General features: G+C 58.0%; 1 protein-coding gene across 2 annotated transcripts in view; it reads right to left on the minus strand.

Moving 5' to 3' along the window:
* Nucleotides 1-16,167, minus strand: part of POU2F1 (POU class 2 homeobox 1) — an 81,229-nt gene that overhangs the window by 19,077 nt on the left and 45,985 nt on the right. For both annotated transcript variants that reach the window (XM_055120882.1, XM_055120881.1), the window contains exons 2-6: nucleotides 14,038-14,103; nucleotides 4,942-5,042; nucleotides 3,632-3,685; nucleotides 1,972-2,091; nucleotides 56-244 (exon numbers count right to left, since the gene is read on the minus strand). In XM_055120882.1, coding sequence (XP_054976857.1) covers nucleotides 56-244; nucleotides 1,972-2,091; nucleotides 3,632-3,685; nucleotides 4,942-5,042; nucleotides 14,038-14,103 — 530 coding nt within the window. The remainder of the gene's footprint in view (nucleotides 1-55; nucleotides 245-1,971; nucleotides 2,092-3,631; nucleotides 3,686-4,941; nucleotides 5,043-14,037; nucleotides 14,104-16,167) is intronic.

Raw genomic sequence — 16,167 nt, forward strand, 5'->3', positions numbered from 1 at the left:
ACAAGACGCACAGCTGGCCCTGGCCGGCTCCTGCCAGCGGGCAGCGCCCACTCACCTGTGCGATCTGGATGGGCTGCGAGAGGGGGATCTGCGTCATGGGCGTGGCGGCGGAGGCCGAGATGGTGGCCCCGGCGGCGCCATGCTGCTGGCTGGCCGAGTGCTGCTGGACGGCGGCGGCCAGCAGCTGGGCCTGGGCCTGGGCCTGCTGGAGCAGGAGCTGCTGCTGGGCGGGTGTCAGCGTCAGCTGCACAGAAGTGGGGCAGACAGACAGGCGGTTGGAGCGTGCAGGCAGAGCAGCCCCAGAGCCCTAACTGGCCGTGCGCCGAGGGGCCGGGCCAAGGACTAAATGGTGTCCTCGCCATGGACTTAAGTCACTCAGGTGTGGCCAGGGCCATCGGGCTCAGGCATAAAGGTCATTTACTAGAGTGATAGCGCAGCGGGGAGGGCATTTGCCTTGCACACGGCTGACCTGGGTTCGATCCCCGGCATCCCATATGGTCCCCTGAGCACTGCCAGGAGGGAGTAATTCCTGAGAGCATGAGCTAGGAGTCACCCCTGTGCATCACCGGGTGTAACCCAAAAAGAAAAAAAACCAAAAAGCAAAGGTAAGTAAGCAGGAGGAGTCACCACCGACGGGCCCAACAGAACGGTGGGCAAGCAGCAGGGCTGCCTCGGACAGGCCCGACAGGGTCCAGCTGCTCCCAGCTGCCGGGATGCCTGCCTCAGCCCCTCACTGCCACCAGGGCTGGGGCGGGGGACGACCCACGAGCACGCGCTGTCTGCTTCCGTTCCAGATCTCCCGGCTGCCCCTCCTGGCACTGGCCGGGCTCCGGGGAGGGAGGCGCCTTCTCAGCCAGGCCCAGCACCTCAAGCGTGTCTGCGCAGAGAGGGGTGGGAAGGCCCGAGGACTGCCATGGATGCACATCCCCAGGGCCACGTGTCCCAGACACCCTGAGTTAAGACCTTCGGTGCCCGCTGGCCGCTGATGGGGGCATGGAGGGCTCAAGTCACATCAGGCAGTCACTTGCACAACCTTCTTTGACAAGGGGCCAGCATACGTGCAGAGGGGACCTGAGGCTCCGAGCCACCCCCCAAACTGTGCCCCCTGCTGGGCAGGCATGCTTGCTGCTCACACATGGTTTTGATAGGACACAGAAGCGTGTGTCCTACAGCTGTGATTCTGCGTTCTTTGTGATGCTTATTTGTTTGGGGGGGGGGCTACCCCCAGCAGAGCTCAGGAACCACCCCTGGCAGTGCTCCAGGGAGCACATGGGGGACCGGGGACCGAACAGGATGGGCCTCTGCAAGGCAAGAGCCCTCCTTGTAGTCCTCTCTCCGGAGCCACGCTGCCTCCCTGAAGCACACTTGGCACTCAGGTCCCGAAGAGGAAGTAGAGACACACTGAGTGCGAGGAGGTGTGCACTGAGCAGAGACACCCGGACTCGACCTGACCCTGGACTCCGTGAGCGTCCGCCTGCAACACGGGAGTAACGCGGTCCTGAAGACTGACAAACCCGCTACGGCCAGGTAAGGAGCTGATCCTGGCCCACCCCTGTCGCGCACCTGGTCCTGAGCCCGAAAAGCACAAATTGAATTTTCGGTAGTAAATTTCAGGGAAAACACTTGTCAAGACTGGAAACGATTTTAACGCCGCCTTGGAAGAAAGGTAGCCAAGGAGCCGAGGTGACTGTCCGCACAGCAGAACCGTCCCCTGGGTGCCAACCCCGTTTCCCAACTGCGACGTGCCGTTTCCTGGGAGGACGGGGGCACCGCTGACCGAAGCCCCAGGGTACCGGACCCATGTGGCGACCGTGCGGCTGAGCCTGAAACGGGAGCAGTGGCTGCACCCTGAGAGGGCCCTGGCACCCTGGCACCGCAAGGGCTGGTTTCCCAGAGCTGTCCACAGCAGGGCAAGTTCCCGGGGAGCAGGGAAGCCGCCCCGCAGCCGGCCGTAGGCCCACGAGCACTCACCCCGGTTATCTGTCCCCCGGCCAGCATGAGCTGGGGCTGAGGGATGGCCGCCTGCACGGAGGGCTGCTGGGAGGGCTGGCTTGGCTGCTGGGCGTCCCCCGACTCTTCATTCGACTTAGCCTGCAGTGGGGGGGCAGGAACAGGATTGCAAGAAGCTGGTTTTTACACACACACACACACACACACGAACCCCAATTTTGAAAATCATTTCCAGCCCCGCTAAGTCTTGGGACTCCTGCTCCTCGCTTTTGCTTGCTGACAAGCCCCGGGAGTGTCCCCGTTTTCCTAAGAGGTGTCTGGACCTTCGTGATCGGAGGCCAGCAACGCTGCACTTAAATTTTCAGGAATGACTCTCCTGGCGGTGCTCAGGGGACCATATGGGATGCTGGGAATCGAACCCGGGTCGGCCGCGTGCAAGGCAAACGCCCTACCCGCTGTGCTATTGCTCCAACCCCTGCACTTAAAATTTTGTCTTGGGAGAAAAACCAACCTGGTCCTCCACAAATGGATGGAGCCCTCAGCACTGGAAATGAAGGAAGGGACGGGGATGTTCCACTGACCTCCGCAGCCCCACGGTCTGACCCTTGGGGGCTTGACTTTCCCTGCCCACCCCCAATCCTGACCAGGGAGTTTGAAAGTGCATCCGGTCCCTCCCACCAGGCCACCGGTGCTCCGGCACGGGGCTCAGGGAGGAGATTTCACGGTAATTAAAACTGGTTATGCAGAGCATTAAAATTCTGCATCGATTTGCATATTTCCCACCACCTGTTTGGGGACTGCAGCAAGGCTAATTAACATCAAGGCTCTGATTAATTCTGCCAGTCACCGAGAGATAATCACAGAGCAGGACTGTAAACACAAGGCACTGAAGAGACGGCCTGTTTGCCAACATCCCTTGGAGGGGTGAGAGCTCCCATGGCAACCGGCGCCATCTCCCGCCGCCCGCCTCCCTCTGGCGGGAAGGTCACAGCATCCCTTTCTTGGCTCTCGGGGGTCCCTGTGTGGCGGATAAGGTCCAGATTCCACTGGCTTTCGGGGCGTTTCGGCCCACAGTCCTGGCTCGGACACTGGGAGTAACACTGGGGACCCCGCGGGCCCATCACGGGGTCAGGAGAGGCAGAGGCGCCAGATTCAGGCCCTTTCAATGTGCACAATCTCCTAAAAGCCCCCACTGAAACCCAGGTAAGAAAAAGGAGCCCTGGCAGATGAGGGGTGACCTGCTGATGGTCACATGGCTGCCTAGTGGCAGAATGACCACTCAGTGACCACTCAATGACCAAGCACTTCCGTCCCCCAGTCCTCTCTAACCTAGGCTGTTTCTCTAAGTCACGAAAAACAACAAATGAAAGAGGTGTGGGGCTAAATGGGCATCGGAGGCCTCACTTCACTTTGGGCAACAGCTAGATGCCCGGATGCCCGAGCTGTATAACTCAGAAACACTGTTACTGAAATTACAAATCAAACTCTGAAAGCAAATTATTTTCTGTTCAAGTATAGACATTCACAACGACCCAATACAATAACGGCAATGATCCTATTTTGAATCTCTAAGTAACATCTCCAAGTATTGTCTGCTGTAAGATAACTGCATGCTTTGTATCGAGGCTTTGAAAAGGGAGCACTTTATAGTGTGCCTGCATGCAGCCCGAGCCCGGCTTACCTGTACATTTAAAGACTGAGCGGCTGCCTGTAAACTCGTCCCAGCGAGTTGGACCTGTGAGCAGAGAATTGGGGAGACTGGAGTCTAACAGCCTGACACCCAGAGGTCTCCCCCAAGCCTCTCTGATGTGGGTGCCAGCCAGATCAGACGGAGGGTTCTCTTCAAGGGTTAGAGCTACAGGGGCTGGAGCAATGCTCAGCAGGGAGGGTGTCTGCCTTGCACAGCTGACTCTGGTTCAGGCCTCCGCACCCCGGATTTGTGCCTGAGCCTCGCCAGGAGGCAGCCCTGAGCACCACAGGATGTAGCCCCAGACACACAAGCGAACAACAAAAACCCCAACCAGCAAAACCCTTATGCACCGACCCCAGAACTGCTCGCGAAGGTTTCTCCTCTGAAGCAGTGTCCCGCGCCAAGTCCTCTCTGGGACACGGGCAGGCCTCTCTGGGACATTGTGCCCATTCCACAGAGCACCTGGAGGCGCCATCATCCGCTCCTGCCCGAGTGCACACTCGCCCTGTGGGCAGGAGGCCCTGAGCCCCCGGGGGACCCCAAACCAGCAACATGGACAAGGAGAACCAGCCCCTTACTTACCTTGTTTTCATCATGATGAATGATCAGACCTTGTAACTTATTCCAATGTCAAAAATTTCCCACATACTCCAGGATCACACACACACACACACACCTACACACACACAACCTACAACATACACGCAAGCACACATAAAGCTACATACATACGTAAGCACACACACACCTACACAAACCTATACACACCTCTACATATACCTACATGCATGCATGCACATATACCTACACATATATACACACACCACACACATGCCTACACACACACACACACACACACACACACACACTCCTACACTGCCAGAATTTTACAACTATAGTCCTAACTCCTGGCTGAAATCGTTAGAGCATGTTTAGACTTAGGGAAGAATTCACACCCCGGAAGGGTAGAGGCAAGTCCTTCCCTTCAGGCTTTGGGGGCGAGACAAGGCAGTCCTTTACCTGCGCCGTCCCTGGCCCGGCTGACTTGCGCAGGGCTCTCCCCACTAAGCCCAAGGCCCACCCACTAGTGCGGGCTCTGGGCCCTTCCAGAAACTGGTCCCAGGAATACCAGGGCTCTGGGCAGTCTCGCCGACCCCCCCCACCCCGAGCCACCGCAGCTTCAGCGTCTCGGTGGCTGTCCCCAGGGTCCCACAGACTGGGCCGTGCTGCCCTAACCATGAGAACTGCGGAGACGCACGCTGACCATGCCCGCTCTAGCCCGGCCGGCCCGAGCAGCCTACCTGATGGAGATGGCCCAGGAAGGCCTGCGCCTGCGCCGTGGAGATCGTGCCCCCGACGGGCACGGGCTGCTTCTGGAAGTCCAGACCGTTGGTCTGTGTGCCTAGGAAGAAGGAGGACAGTCACTCTGGGGCTGGGAGCAAGCAGGCGCCTGTGCCGGACACACTCTCTGAGGCTCCCGAGGGACAAGGGACTCCATAGGAAGAGCCAAAAGACCCTCACCCCCTCTCGGAGACCGCAGGACAGGCACCGGAAGACACGCCATGGGCAAAAGAGGGTCAGGAATCACGGACCATAGTGGGATGCTGGCGCTGAGGAGGCGGGCAGGGCCAGCAGGAGAGGAGTCCTGTCCTGCTGACCAGGCAGGCCCACTCCTAAGAAACCTACGGCGGTCCTTGGCGGCGGTCCTTGGTGAGCCAGCGGGCCGTGCCTGCTCCGGGGCTCAGAGCACAGGCTCTGGAGAAGCACTACTTCGGAATGAGCCAGGCCACGTTCAAGTTCATCGTATTGACTTCCGAGGGGGCCCCCAGGGGACCAACTCAGCGGCCCCCAGCAGGAAGCACGCAGCGCGGGAGATCACACCTGAGGTCCAGCCACCGTCCTGCCCTGCCGGCTAGAAGCTGCTGTTTCTAGAGGACAAGCTGACAGGGAGACACCCCTGCGGATGGACAGCAAGGTCCTGGCCACTCGCCAGCCCCTGGGACTCCCGGACACTCGGTGCTGAGTACAGGAGCCGGAGGGACTCTCTGAGGCCCGGGATGTGGCCCCGGCCTGAAGCCTTCCCCCGCCCCACCCCACACACATGCAGAGAAGCCCAGTCCGGACAGAGGACAGTGTCCCCAGAAGGGTCTCTCCTGCCGGTCAAGTAATGGTCCTGTTCGACAAGAACCAGAGACCTCCCTGGGTCATCAGGAAAGGCGCAGGCAATATCTCACCGCCTGGAAATTGCATCTTGACTGTCTAATTTCTCCTTCAAAATCCCCATAAACTGGAAACTTACAGAACGACCTAGATGGCACTTAGTGAACATTCCCCCCCCCCCCCGCTTCAAAGTGCCGCTTGTGTCAAGGCCTGAGAAACTAGAGTGAAATGGAAGTTGCAGAGTCGCGGTCACTCGCACAGGCTGCTGCTGTCAGCTGCTCCTGTGTTCTCTGCGGGACGCCCTTTCTCTGCTAAGGCCTTCCTCCCGGGCAGGGGGAGGGAAGCGCCCGTGACCCACCAAGCCGCAGGAGCTCAGGGCGAGCAGAGCTTGGAAAGCAGAACACGCGTGTGTGTGATTAGGAAGTCTCCAGAAGCAACTGCTCTGGGAGGCCACGGCCCTTCCACAGCTGTGCGCCCCCCAGAGTGCCACGCTGCCCAGCCCTGCAGGAGGGGCTGGTTTCTGGTGCCCATGAGGCCTCAGTGCATTCGACTCGAGGCTGGCTAGGGGTCGGCAATCCAGGCCAACTGGGGTCCGGGGCGAAGACAAGGGGATGAGGGAGGAAGTAAGGTGCTGGGCTGAGGCAGGAGGTCAGGGGTGAAGGGCCGGAGGTGTCAACACTTCTGTGTGAGGTGTAAGAAAGGTACACCAGCACACCGCCCGCCCCCCGCCCATCAGATTCCCGCCCAGGAAACTCCATTCACTTGTTCACGATCGAGGAAAAAGATGGAAGGATCTTGGAGTGGAATGTTCGAGGCGAGACGGCCCATCCCTCACAGCAGCTGAGGCTGAAAAGCGGAGCGTGAGGAGCGGACACAGAGAAAAGGGACGCGGCCGGCGAGAGGGAGCAAGAGAGGGGAAGGTCCCCGGAGAACCGTGGGCAGGAGAAAGTGCTGGTGAGCCGGCAGAGACGAGGATGTGGCAAGAAAGAGACGACACCAGAGAGGAGAGAGGAAAGGCGCGGCTGAAGACCAAACACGATGGGACCCGGAGACCGAGACACAGACAGACAGCGTGGCTGCTTCAAAAGGAGCAGACGGAACGAGAGAAGGAGAAGCAGAAAATCTAATCTCAGAATAAGGAAAAGCACTGTAAAAACAAATGGCATGCTACAAGAAAGCAGGCACGGGACTCTAAATAAAATTCATACTAACAGTTAAAGCTTCAGAGACGGCCCCACTCTGGGAAGGAGGGACTGGTCCAGGGCCAAGAGCATCTGAAGAAACTGGACTGGCAGGCAGAAGTCCTCCCAGGAGGAAATAAGAGAAGGAGACCATTCGGCTCTGCTTCCAAACCTCCAAGGAATAAATAATTCCAATCCTTCCCAAATATTCAGGGGAGGGGAGGGTTAGGAAACACTTCCGAAGGACTCACTGGCGGAGACACCAGAGCCTGGCAGAGGTTAAAGGAATGCAAGGCAAGGGTTAATCAGTGTTGTGGGCATGCCCCAAGCAACATTACACGCAACCTAGCAAAATCAAATATTCCGGAAGCCGTGTTTACACTGCTACTGAGAGCTGGTCTGGGGCTTTAGAACTCCAGCCACTGTGTGTGAAGGCACTTGGCTTGCTTGTGGCCTTCGGGGAATCCCAGCGCCACATCTGGAGTCACTCCTGAGCACAGAGCCTCAGCCTACCCCAAGTCATCAATTAATGGGATCCACCGCAAGCATCAGAGGCGGGGGACTCAGTGTGTCTCCTAAAGAACACAGGGAAACCCTCCGTGTCCAGTGCAACCTACAGAAAGAACAGCGAGTGTAGAAACCGAGCGTCCTTTACTTGATTAAAAGCGCACATCGATTTAGAACAAGCAAAGGGCACCAGCTCTGAAAAGTTCAGCCAGCAAAGCAAGAAAAGCCACAGGAGCTGGACCAAGTAAATGCTCTCGTGAGCATGCTATAGCACAGCCTGAGGAACCACTGATCTATTAGAATGAGCGAGTTTAAAAAGGTTGCAGCACACATGATCTGCTTTCAAGGGGAATTTTTTTTTTTAACGGTACTATTTTTAATAGTTCAAAAATACAAAATTCTGGGTATCTGTCAAAATGTAGCAAATCCTAAAAGCAAAACCATCACATTTTACTTTAAAATAATAAACACATGATAAATAAGACTGAGTCAGCGGTCGAGTGACTAGTCCAGCCACACACTGACCTGTGAATTCAGAAAAATTTCACAACTGACTCTCTGCACATTCTTTCCTGTCTTTCTCCCATTCTTTCTTGTGGTAGGTGAAACAGGCTCATTCTTAAAACAAACAAACAAACAAACAAACAAACAAACTTCTTTTTGGACCATACCTGACGATGCTCAAGGCTGCCTCCTGGCTCAGTTCTCAGGTCCAAACCATCTTATTCTCTCTCTTTCCAAGAATGGCAAATTTGAAAACTGGATCTGGGAATTATTCACTAGCTTCCCAAACATTAACTTCTTGACCAGCGGAATTGCTCACTTTCACAATTCCTCTTTTTGAATGAATGTTTTTTAACCCCTGCGGGAAACAGCTCCTCCGGGCAGCGAGGCGACTCTTTCCGCTTCTGTGCATTTTCGATTCCTATATGATTACCCAGGTATAACGAGAGACAATGTGATTTCGTGTTGAACCAAGAACACCGGGCACAGAGACCCCGCTGTAAGCTGGGCACGGAGCCGGGGGTCGGTCAGAGTATCCAGTCCCTCACTGAAGAGACACCCGAAAGCATCTAAGACCAGAACTCAGGGTGAAGGGTTCTCCTGCCCCGTGAGACACTCTCACGGACAGTGATGTCTCACCCCCAGCGACTCCACACTGCCGCCGTGTATGAAAAACCGTATCACGCACTACGGCTTTGATCAAGTCTAGACAATGAAAATTTTCAACAGTCACAGAGTTCGACTTGCCAGTAGACGAAGACAAAGTGAAAGTCGTCGAGCACCACTGGAGTTCTAGAAGCCGTGACAGCGGTCTCTGTTCCCAGCTCTCCCTCCGGAAGCAATGTGAATACTAAGGCAGCTCCCAGGAAAAAGAGCAGTGGGGGCAGAAGGACCGAGAGGTCCGGTCATCTCTGTCTCTGCTCACTGCTGAATGTGTGTGTGTGTGTGTTGGCGGGGTGGGGGGGGGGGAAGGCGTTTCCCAACTGAGCTCCAGGAAGAGAATCGGAGCGTTTTGTGTCACCACAGAAGCTGGACGCAGCACTGAAGGGCCTGTGGAGCTGACCACACATCTGCCCGGAGGTGCTGTGGAGGTGCTGTGGGGACCAACCCAGCCCACGGCATCTGCTTTTCATAGGGGGATCCAAGGGGCCACACCCGGGGATGCTCAGGTGCTACTTCCGGCTCTGCACTCAGGGGTCACTCCTGGCAGTGCTCGGGGGCTCTATGGGGTGCTGAGGCTCGAACATGGGTCCGTGACATGCACGGCGAGCACCCACCCCGCTGTGCTGTCGCTCCGGCCCCAACGGCATCTGCTGCTTTCCTCGGAGCCTCTGACGATGCACCTCAGCGAGGCATGGCAGCCTTCCAGGGGACATGGCAGCACACTGTCACTGGTGGCATGTCCGGTCAGTGGCGGGGAGCCGTGCTGGAGATCAAACCCAGAGCCTGCCATGGCGGAAGCCGCACCCCCAGTTAACAGCACGCTTAGCTGCAGAGAAGTGTCTTAGAACCTGCCGCTGTGACAGTCTTGCTCCAGGGACTTCAACATGTGACACAGGGGATACTCTGAGAAACAAGAAAACCTGAAAGTTCTAATTCTAAACTGTCAAGTCATTACTGACTCTCCTGTGGGCAAAGGGAACCGCCGCAAGCCTGGCTTCACTCTGCCCTCTCCCTCCCTGGGCTCACGGGGCGCCAGTGCCCGCCTTCCTCAAAGAGACCGAGTCCCCAGAAGGCCAAGGCTCCTCTTTACCCTCAGATCTTACTTGATGTCCTAGCTCTTGGCTCGAATTCCGACTCTTTGATCACTTCCTGCTTCCTCCTACTCAGGTTTCGCCAGGACGAGCTGCCCAGAGCTGCCCACTCCCCCCTCGGTAACACAATCCTCCCTCCCGCCAACCCCGGCATCTTCCTCCCCCTCACTCTCCCCTCCCTTTCCTTCACTCTCCACGCCCCTCCCAACCTCTGCTCCAGGGGCCCGGACACGTGTCCACTGCACTAACGCTGCGCTCCTCCCTACCGGGGGCTCCCACTGCTCGGAGGTGCTCTCTGGGGGTGCTGGGTGCCCACACGCATGCGTGCTGGGGCGCGCTGCCACGGGGCATACTGAAGGCCGGGCCTTTTCTGTGGCACTTCTGCGTTCAAGGCTGCTTTGTGGCTGGAAGCCGCTTGTGGCTCTAGCCACAGCGGCCACGCTCGGGCCCTGCAGGACCAGATGGTGCGCCAAGGAGCGAGCCAGGGCTGGCCGCACGCAAGGCCAGGGCACTGCCTGCTGTCCCACTGCTCTGGTGCCTGTGAGGGACTTTAAAGATAATCAAGGCAACGGGAATGTTAGAATCAGCCCCAGAGACGGCGTCCAGCGAACGCTCTGACCGGAAACAAGGGAACAGGCCAAGCGGCCCTTCAGGGCGACGGATGAGGACCAGCAGGCTGCTGCGCCACCAGCCGGGCCTCGTCCCCCGCACTGGCCAGGTTGGACAGGCCCCCAGGTCCAGGCGCACCCCCACACCCAGGGCCCAGCACCCTCCCACCCCCAGGCCCCCCCAAAGTTGCCCTCTCATCAGCAGAGGAGGCAAGGCAAGCCGGTCAGAGCAGTCGCCCTGGGCTGGAGTGATAGCACAGCGGGTAGGGTGTCTGCCTTCCACGTTGCTGACCTGGGTTCGACTCCCAGCATCCCACAGGGTCTCCCGAGCACTGCCAGGAGTGATTCCTGTGTGCATGAGCCAGGAATAACCCCTGTGCATCACCAGGTATGACCCAAAAAGAAAAAAAAAAAAAAAGGAGCGGGCCCTGGCGAGGAAGGAGCAAGGCTACAGGGTGTGCCCAGTATCGCTTTACATGGAAAAGGCTGGTTTCCTGCCAACCTACCTAAAGCCCTGGACAACTTCCCTTTCCCAAGCGCCACCTATAACACAGCGGATCAGATTTAATTCCGATAAAGCACTGTGGGAGCAGGACAAGGGCCACTCACGCGCCCCCCAACCCTAATCCCCAGGCAAGGGCTCTGCAGACCTGACAGCTCGGGCTGAGGCGGGCGGCTGCCCTCCTAGGTCTGGCCTTCCTTTCCGGCGAGAAGGCAGGCATGCCACCGGGGAGAGTGGGAGAGACAGAGCCGGTCACCCCACACACGGGGGCGCCCGGGAGAGCGACAAGATGGACTGTGGCCTCGGGGGGAGGCCACGTGGCCATGGGAACCGTGAGATGATGAGATGATGCAGGCGTGCTGCCCGGCCCCCCCCCCCCCCAAAGGCCCCTGGAAGCCCCTGCTCACGTGGGTGACACCAGCCCAGGCTACGTCCCAGGCTGCGCAGAGAAGCGCCGGGCAGGCGACACTCAGACACAGACAAACTGGACCACTGCGGGGGGTTCTGCCTGTCCTCGCGTCTGGAGAGACGGGCAGGAGAAGCACTGGGCTGGGAGGGACACTGCTCAGGAGTGAGAAATGGCATTCCCAGGCCCCCTCGACAGGGCAGCGGGCGGGCGCCCCACCAGGATGGGCGCAGAGCAAGCCCGCCGTGGGTACAACCTCCCAGAACAAACAAAGCAGGGCAGAAACAAGGAGAGGAGCATCCCTAGTCTTCTCGCATGGCCCCCAGTTCTCTCCACTCCTGGTGCTGGGCTGGACGCAGACCAAGAAAGGGTCACACTGGCAGAGAGAGCAGAGCGTTGGCTCTCGGCTTCTCCCAACACCCCTCCAACATGGGCCCCCGTGTGGGGATGGGCAGGGGGCCGGGCTCCCTGGAGGGCTCACGTGAGAGATGAGGGCAGGTGCTGGGGCCTCCCCTCAACATCCGCACACCTCTGTGCGCCGTGACGAGAGCGAGCGGCAGCCCGCGGGCTGGTCCTCACTCCCTGCCCTTGGCTCCTGGTCCTCGCTGGGGCGTAGGAGGAGGGCTCTCTGCTCCCGTCCCCAGAGCCGCCCTCCGCTCCGCACCCAGAGCTAAAGCAACCATTTCCTTCCTGCCGCCCCCTCCACTATGTGGCTCCTTCCCCCGGCCGAGACGCAGACTCAGTTTCCCCTACAGGAAGCCACGGGAGCATCCCCATCCTCTCCCGGCACCCTCAAACCGTATCCCAGGTTCGCTGTCCGCACACCTGTCTGCTCTCTTGGCGGGCCAGGACGCAGGGGCAGCCTTCCACACCGCGCCGGCACCAGCTGGACAAGTGACCAACAAACCCCAGCTACAGGCTTCCGGGGACCGTCTAGGGCAGAGGTTCCCAAGCTCATTTGCCCAACGGCCACTCTGCCCACTGACAGCACCTGACCTTGTTGCGGCTCTGGGGGTAGGGGGGGAGCGGCACTCTCCAGGGGGCAGGATCTAAGGGCTGTTTCTCAAAAGGGCACCGTCAGATAGCTGTTCAGCTTAAATCGCCCTGGCACGAAAACACAGCAAAGAGGTAACACATAAACACAGTCTCCAACAGGTTTATAATATTTGAGGGGGGCAGTCTGGGCCACGCTCAGGGCTGCTCGGGGTGGTTTCTGGCTCTGTGCTCAGAACTGACCACAGCAGAGCCTGGAGGGTCCTAGGCAGGGCCAGGGTCAGGGGGACAGAAGACCAAGGCCTGATCCCTCTACTATATTATCTCTGGCCCTATAAGACAGTGGCCTTAACATACCACAGATTGAAGTTATTTTTTCTGGGAATGTCCAATACTGCAGTAATCTGTAAAAGTATCCCGATTCCAGAAAGTGGGATTTTCTCAGGAAGGCTCTTTCCCGCGGACATTCTATTCACGCGTTAACCACGAAGCAGACAGTATATTCTTTACAGTCAAACATTCCACCTATTTGTTGCATTTTAAAATAAAAGTCATTTGCAAGAGAGTAATTACCCAATAAAGGGAATTTTACACCCACTGAACTGTCAATTAATATGCAAAAGAAGACAAGTATGTTTTCTTCTCACTAACACCCTGCCCCGGGAGGGAGATGTCAGGTCCTGGACATGGGAGAGATGTCAGGCGGGCCCAGTGGTCCTCAGGCACGGGAGGGCCAGCACTGGAATGCTGGTAAGCCTGACACAGGCCGGGCAGTGTGAGATGCAGCCAAAGCTGTTATAGCTGTTTACCGCTCAGTCATGTGACTGCTGTGACTGTGAAAATGAGCTTCCAGGGCCAGAGCAATAGCGCAGTGGGGAGGGCGCTGGCCTTGCACGTGGCCGACCCAGGTTCAATCCCCAGCACCACAGATGGTCCCCTGAGCCAGCCAGCAGTCAGCTCTGAGCACAGAGCCAGGAGTAACCCCTGAGTATTGCTGGGCATGGTCCCAAAACCAAACAAGCAAACAAACAAACCGGGTTCCAGAGGGATAGTGCAGAGGGGAGGGCGTTTGCCTTGCATGTGGCTGACCCGGCTTCGATCCCCAGCATCCCATAGGGTCCCCTGAGCCCTGGCCAGGAGTGATTCCTGAGTGCAGAGCCGGGAGTAACCCCTGAGCATCACTGGGTGTGACCCCAAAAAAAGACAAAACAAAACAAAAACAACCTTCAAAAAACTAGCAACGGTCCCTTCTAGTTGGCATGAAGGGCGGAGGGCCGGCAACCACGTGCGCCCCGTCTTCAGGGAGTTTCCGTGACTCCCCAGCCCTGGGGGCACCCACACTAAAGCGGGCCGAGGATTCTCTTCAGGAAAGCCCTGGCTAAATTTCATGGAGCCCCGTAAGTGGCTTTGGACGGGAGCACGAATAAAGCGCTGCCTAAGCTGTAGGATGTTACCGCACGGGTCACCCCATCCTGCTTATACGACCCCCCCTCCTGGACAGACAGACCCCTCGCTGGGCGGCTGAAAGGCGAGCGTGCAGCTCATCCGGGCTGCCCCGTCACCATGGCCTGTGAAACAATTCAAATCTGAGACTGCATGATGTCTCGGAGAAGACGCGGCCTACGGTCCCACGGCTGGTGGCCGTGGGAATGAGAGAAGAGGGAGGTGACGCAAACAGGACGCCAGGCCCCCCCGGTCTCTGCGGGCTGCCCCCCGCCTGGGGCAGTGTGTGCGCTCAGCTGGTGGACACCGCCAGGAGCTGACCCGAGAAGCCCCTCTTACCTGCGTTGCCCTCGCCGCTCTCCATCGACGCTTTACTGGTTTCTGACGGGTTGTTCATTCTCGAGTCTGCAACAGATCAGAGGTGAAATGGGCTTTTAGGAGCTGGGCAGGGAGGCAAACTCTGAGGCGCGAGGGTGGAACCATCGTTCTCTTTGCATGCCTACAGTTCAAGAAGCCGGAACATGCTGGAATGCAGAACAGTGGGGAGTTCTGCGATTCAGGCAGAGCTGGGGACTCCTGGGCTGAGCACATGGTCAGTCCAAGAGGCCTGGGCTCGACGCCCAGCACCTCCTCACCCCAGCACTGCCATCTGGGATTCCCTTATCTTGAAATCACCTATGGACGGCTGTCTTTACAAAGAACTTGTAGAGGGTCCGGAATGCCAGCGTGGCAGGTAGAGTTTGACTTGCGTGGGGCAGACCCAGGTTCCATCCCCGGCATCCCAGATGGCTCCCCCAAGCACCGCCAGGAGTGGGGCAGAGGTAGGACTAAGCCGTAGGAGCAAGCCCTGAGCACAGAGCCAAGAGTAAGTCCTGAGCACTTCGGGGTGTGGCCCAAAAAAGAAAAGAAAGGGAAGTCTTATCAACACCTCGTGAGTAAAGGGAACTGGTCCCAGGATTTTCTCTGCTCCTTTGGGGGGGAGGGGTTCTCAAGCTCGCTCAGGGGGCCACCCCAACCCTGCAGATGCTTGCCCAGCAGGCCCTCGGGCAGGGTGGGGGGCCTGGGACACCAGGAGATGCTAGGGGCTCACTCCAGCTCCAACGCTAAGACTTCTCGCCAGCACAGGCACTGGGCCCAAGGAACACGGCATGACCCAGCCACTGCAAACGTGCAAACATGGGCACGCCCGCTTACACGCCACTCTCCTCGTCGAGGGCCCCAATACAGGCCTGAGGCAGCGGACCGGAGCCGGCAGGAGAAACACCCAGAGCACACGCGCTTCCCTGCGGCCCGTGCCGGGAGCAAGAACTGGCGCTGCACCGAGAGCCGTCCCGTCTGCTCTCGCTACAGACTCACGCTCGAGCCGGGCCACGACGAGACAGGAGACCAGCCGGCTGGCGAGCTGACCCGAACTTTCCCTGCCATGGTTAGAAAGACTTAACTCCGATTCCGGCAGAGAACACCAACGACCCCTGTGATGTTTAGATTTGTTGGTGAAGACCAAAGGCGTCCAACCCACAGTGCCCACCGAGGCACAGGTGCTCCCGGAGAGGAAGCAGCTCTCGGGCCGACTCAGCAACCCTCGGCCTCTCGGGGATGGACAGGGCCAGCTCCGGGGGCCGACGCACTGCCCAGGTCTGACCTTCGGTACCTTAAAGGTACGTGGGGAAACTGCGAACCATCCGCCTTTCGGGAAAAAGGTCATTTCCCACACACCGTGGAAACAAAACAGGCATGATCTTTAGCAAGCCACAGGCCCGTCCAAGACTCATCCAGGATTCCTCCCCCAGGAATTAAAGAGGGTGCTGCAGGTATTCTGTGACCCTTCTAAGAATTCTTGTCCTTTTTTGATTTTCTTTTGGGATCACACCCAGCGATGCTCAGGGCTAACTCCTGGCCCTGAGACCTTATGGGATGGTGGGGATCGAACCTGGATCAGCCGCATGCAAGGCAAGCGCCCTCCCTGCCGTACTGTTGCTCTGGCTCCTAAGAATTTTCTTCTGAGATGTCCCGAAATGTGATTGACAGACTACAATTAACAGTATACACTGCTTAATATTAACCGAAAAGAACCCAGTTTCTAAGTCTAAAACAAAACAGTGAAAACATTTCTAAAAGGTATTTTCCTCTCCTGAATTCCCAACGCAGCGGCCATGAAAGAGGAAATATGCCTAAATTCTTGGCTAATATTAGAGGGGCTTTCTCTGCCCCCGCTGATCCGACAGGCTCAGGGTCGTGTGGGGATGGACGTCCTGGGCCCGCTCCACAGCAGTGCGCAGACGGCATCACAGAGCATGAGGACAGGCGCACACCTTCCTGGCACCATCAGCAAACTGCAGCGGACACCGCTGGGGCAGGGCGGGTGGGAGCGCACGAAGGGGTGTGGCGCAGGCAGGCTCCTTTCTCATGTGGGGACAATGACATGACGGGGGCATTCCAAAGGGAGGGGTTCTTGCTGTCCGAAGCTGA

Source organism: Sorex araneus, chromosome X, assembly GCF_027595985.1.
Source record: "Sorex araneus isolate mSorAra2 chromosome X, mSorAra2.pri, whole genome shotgun sequence".
NCBI classification, from domain to species: Eukaryota; Metazoa; Chordata; class Mammalia; order Eulipotyphla; family Soricidae; genus Sorex; species Sorex araneus.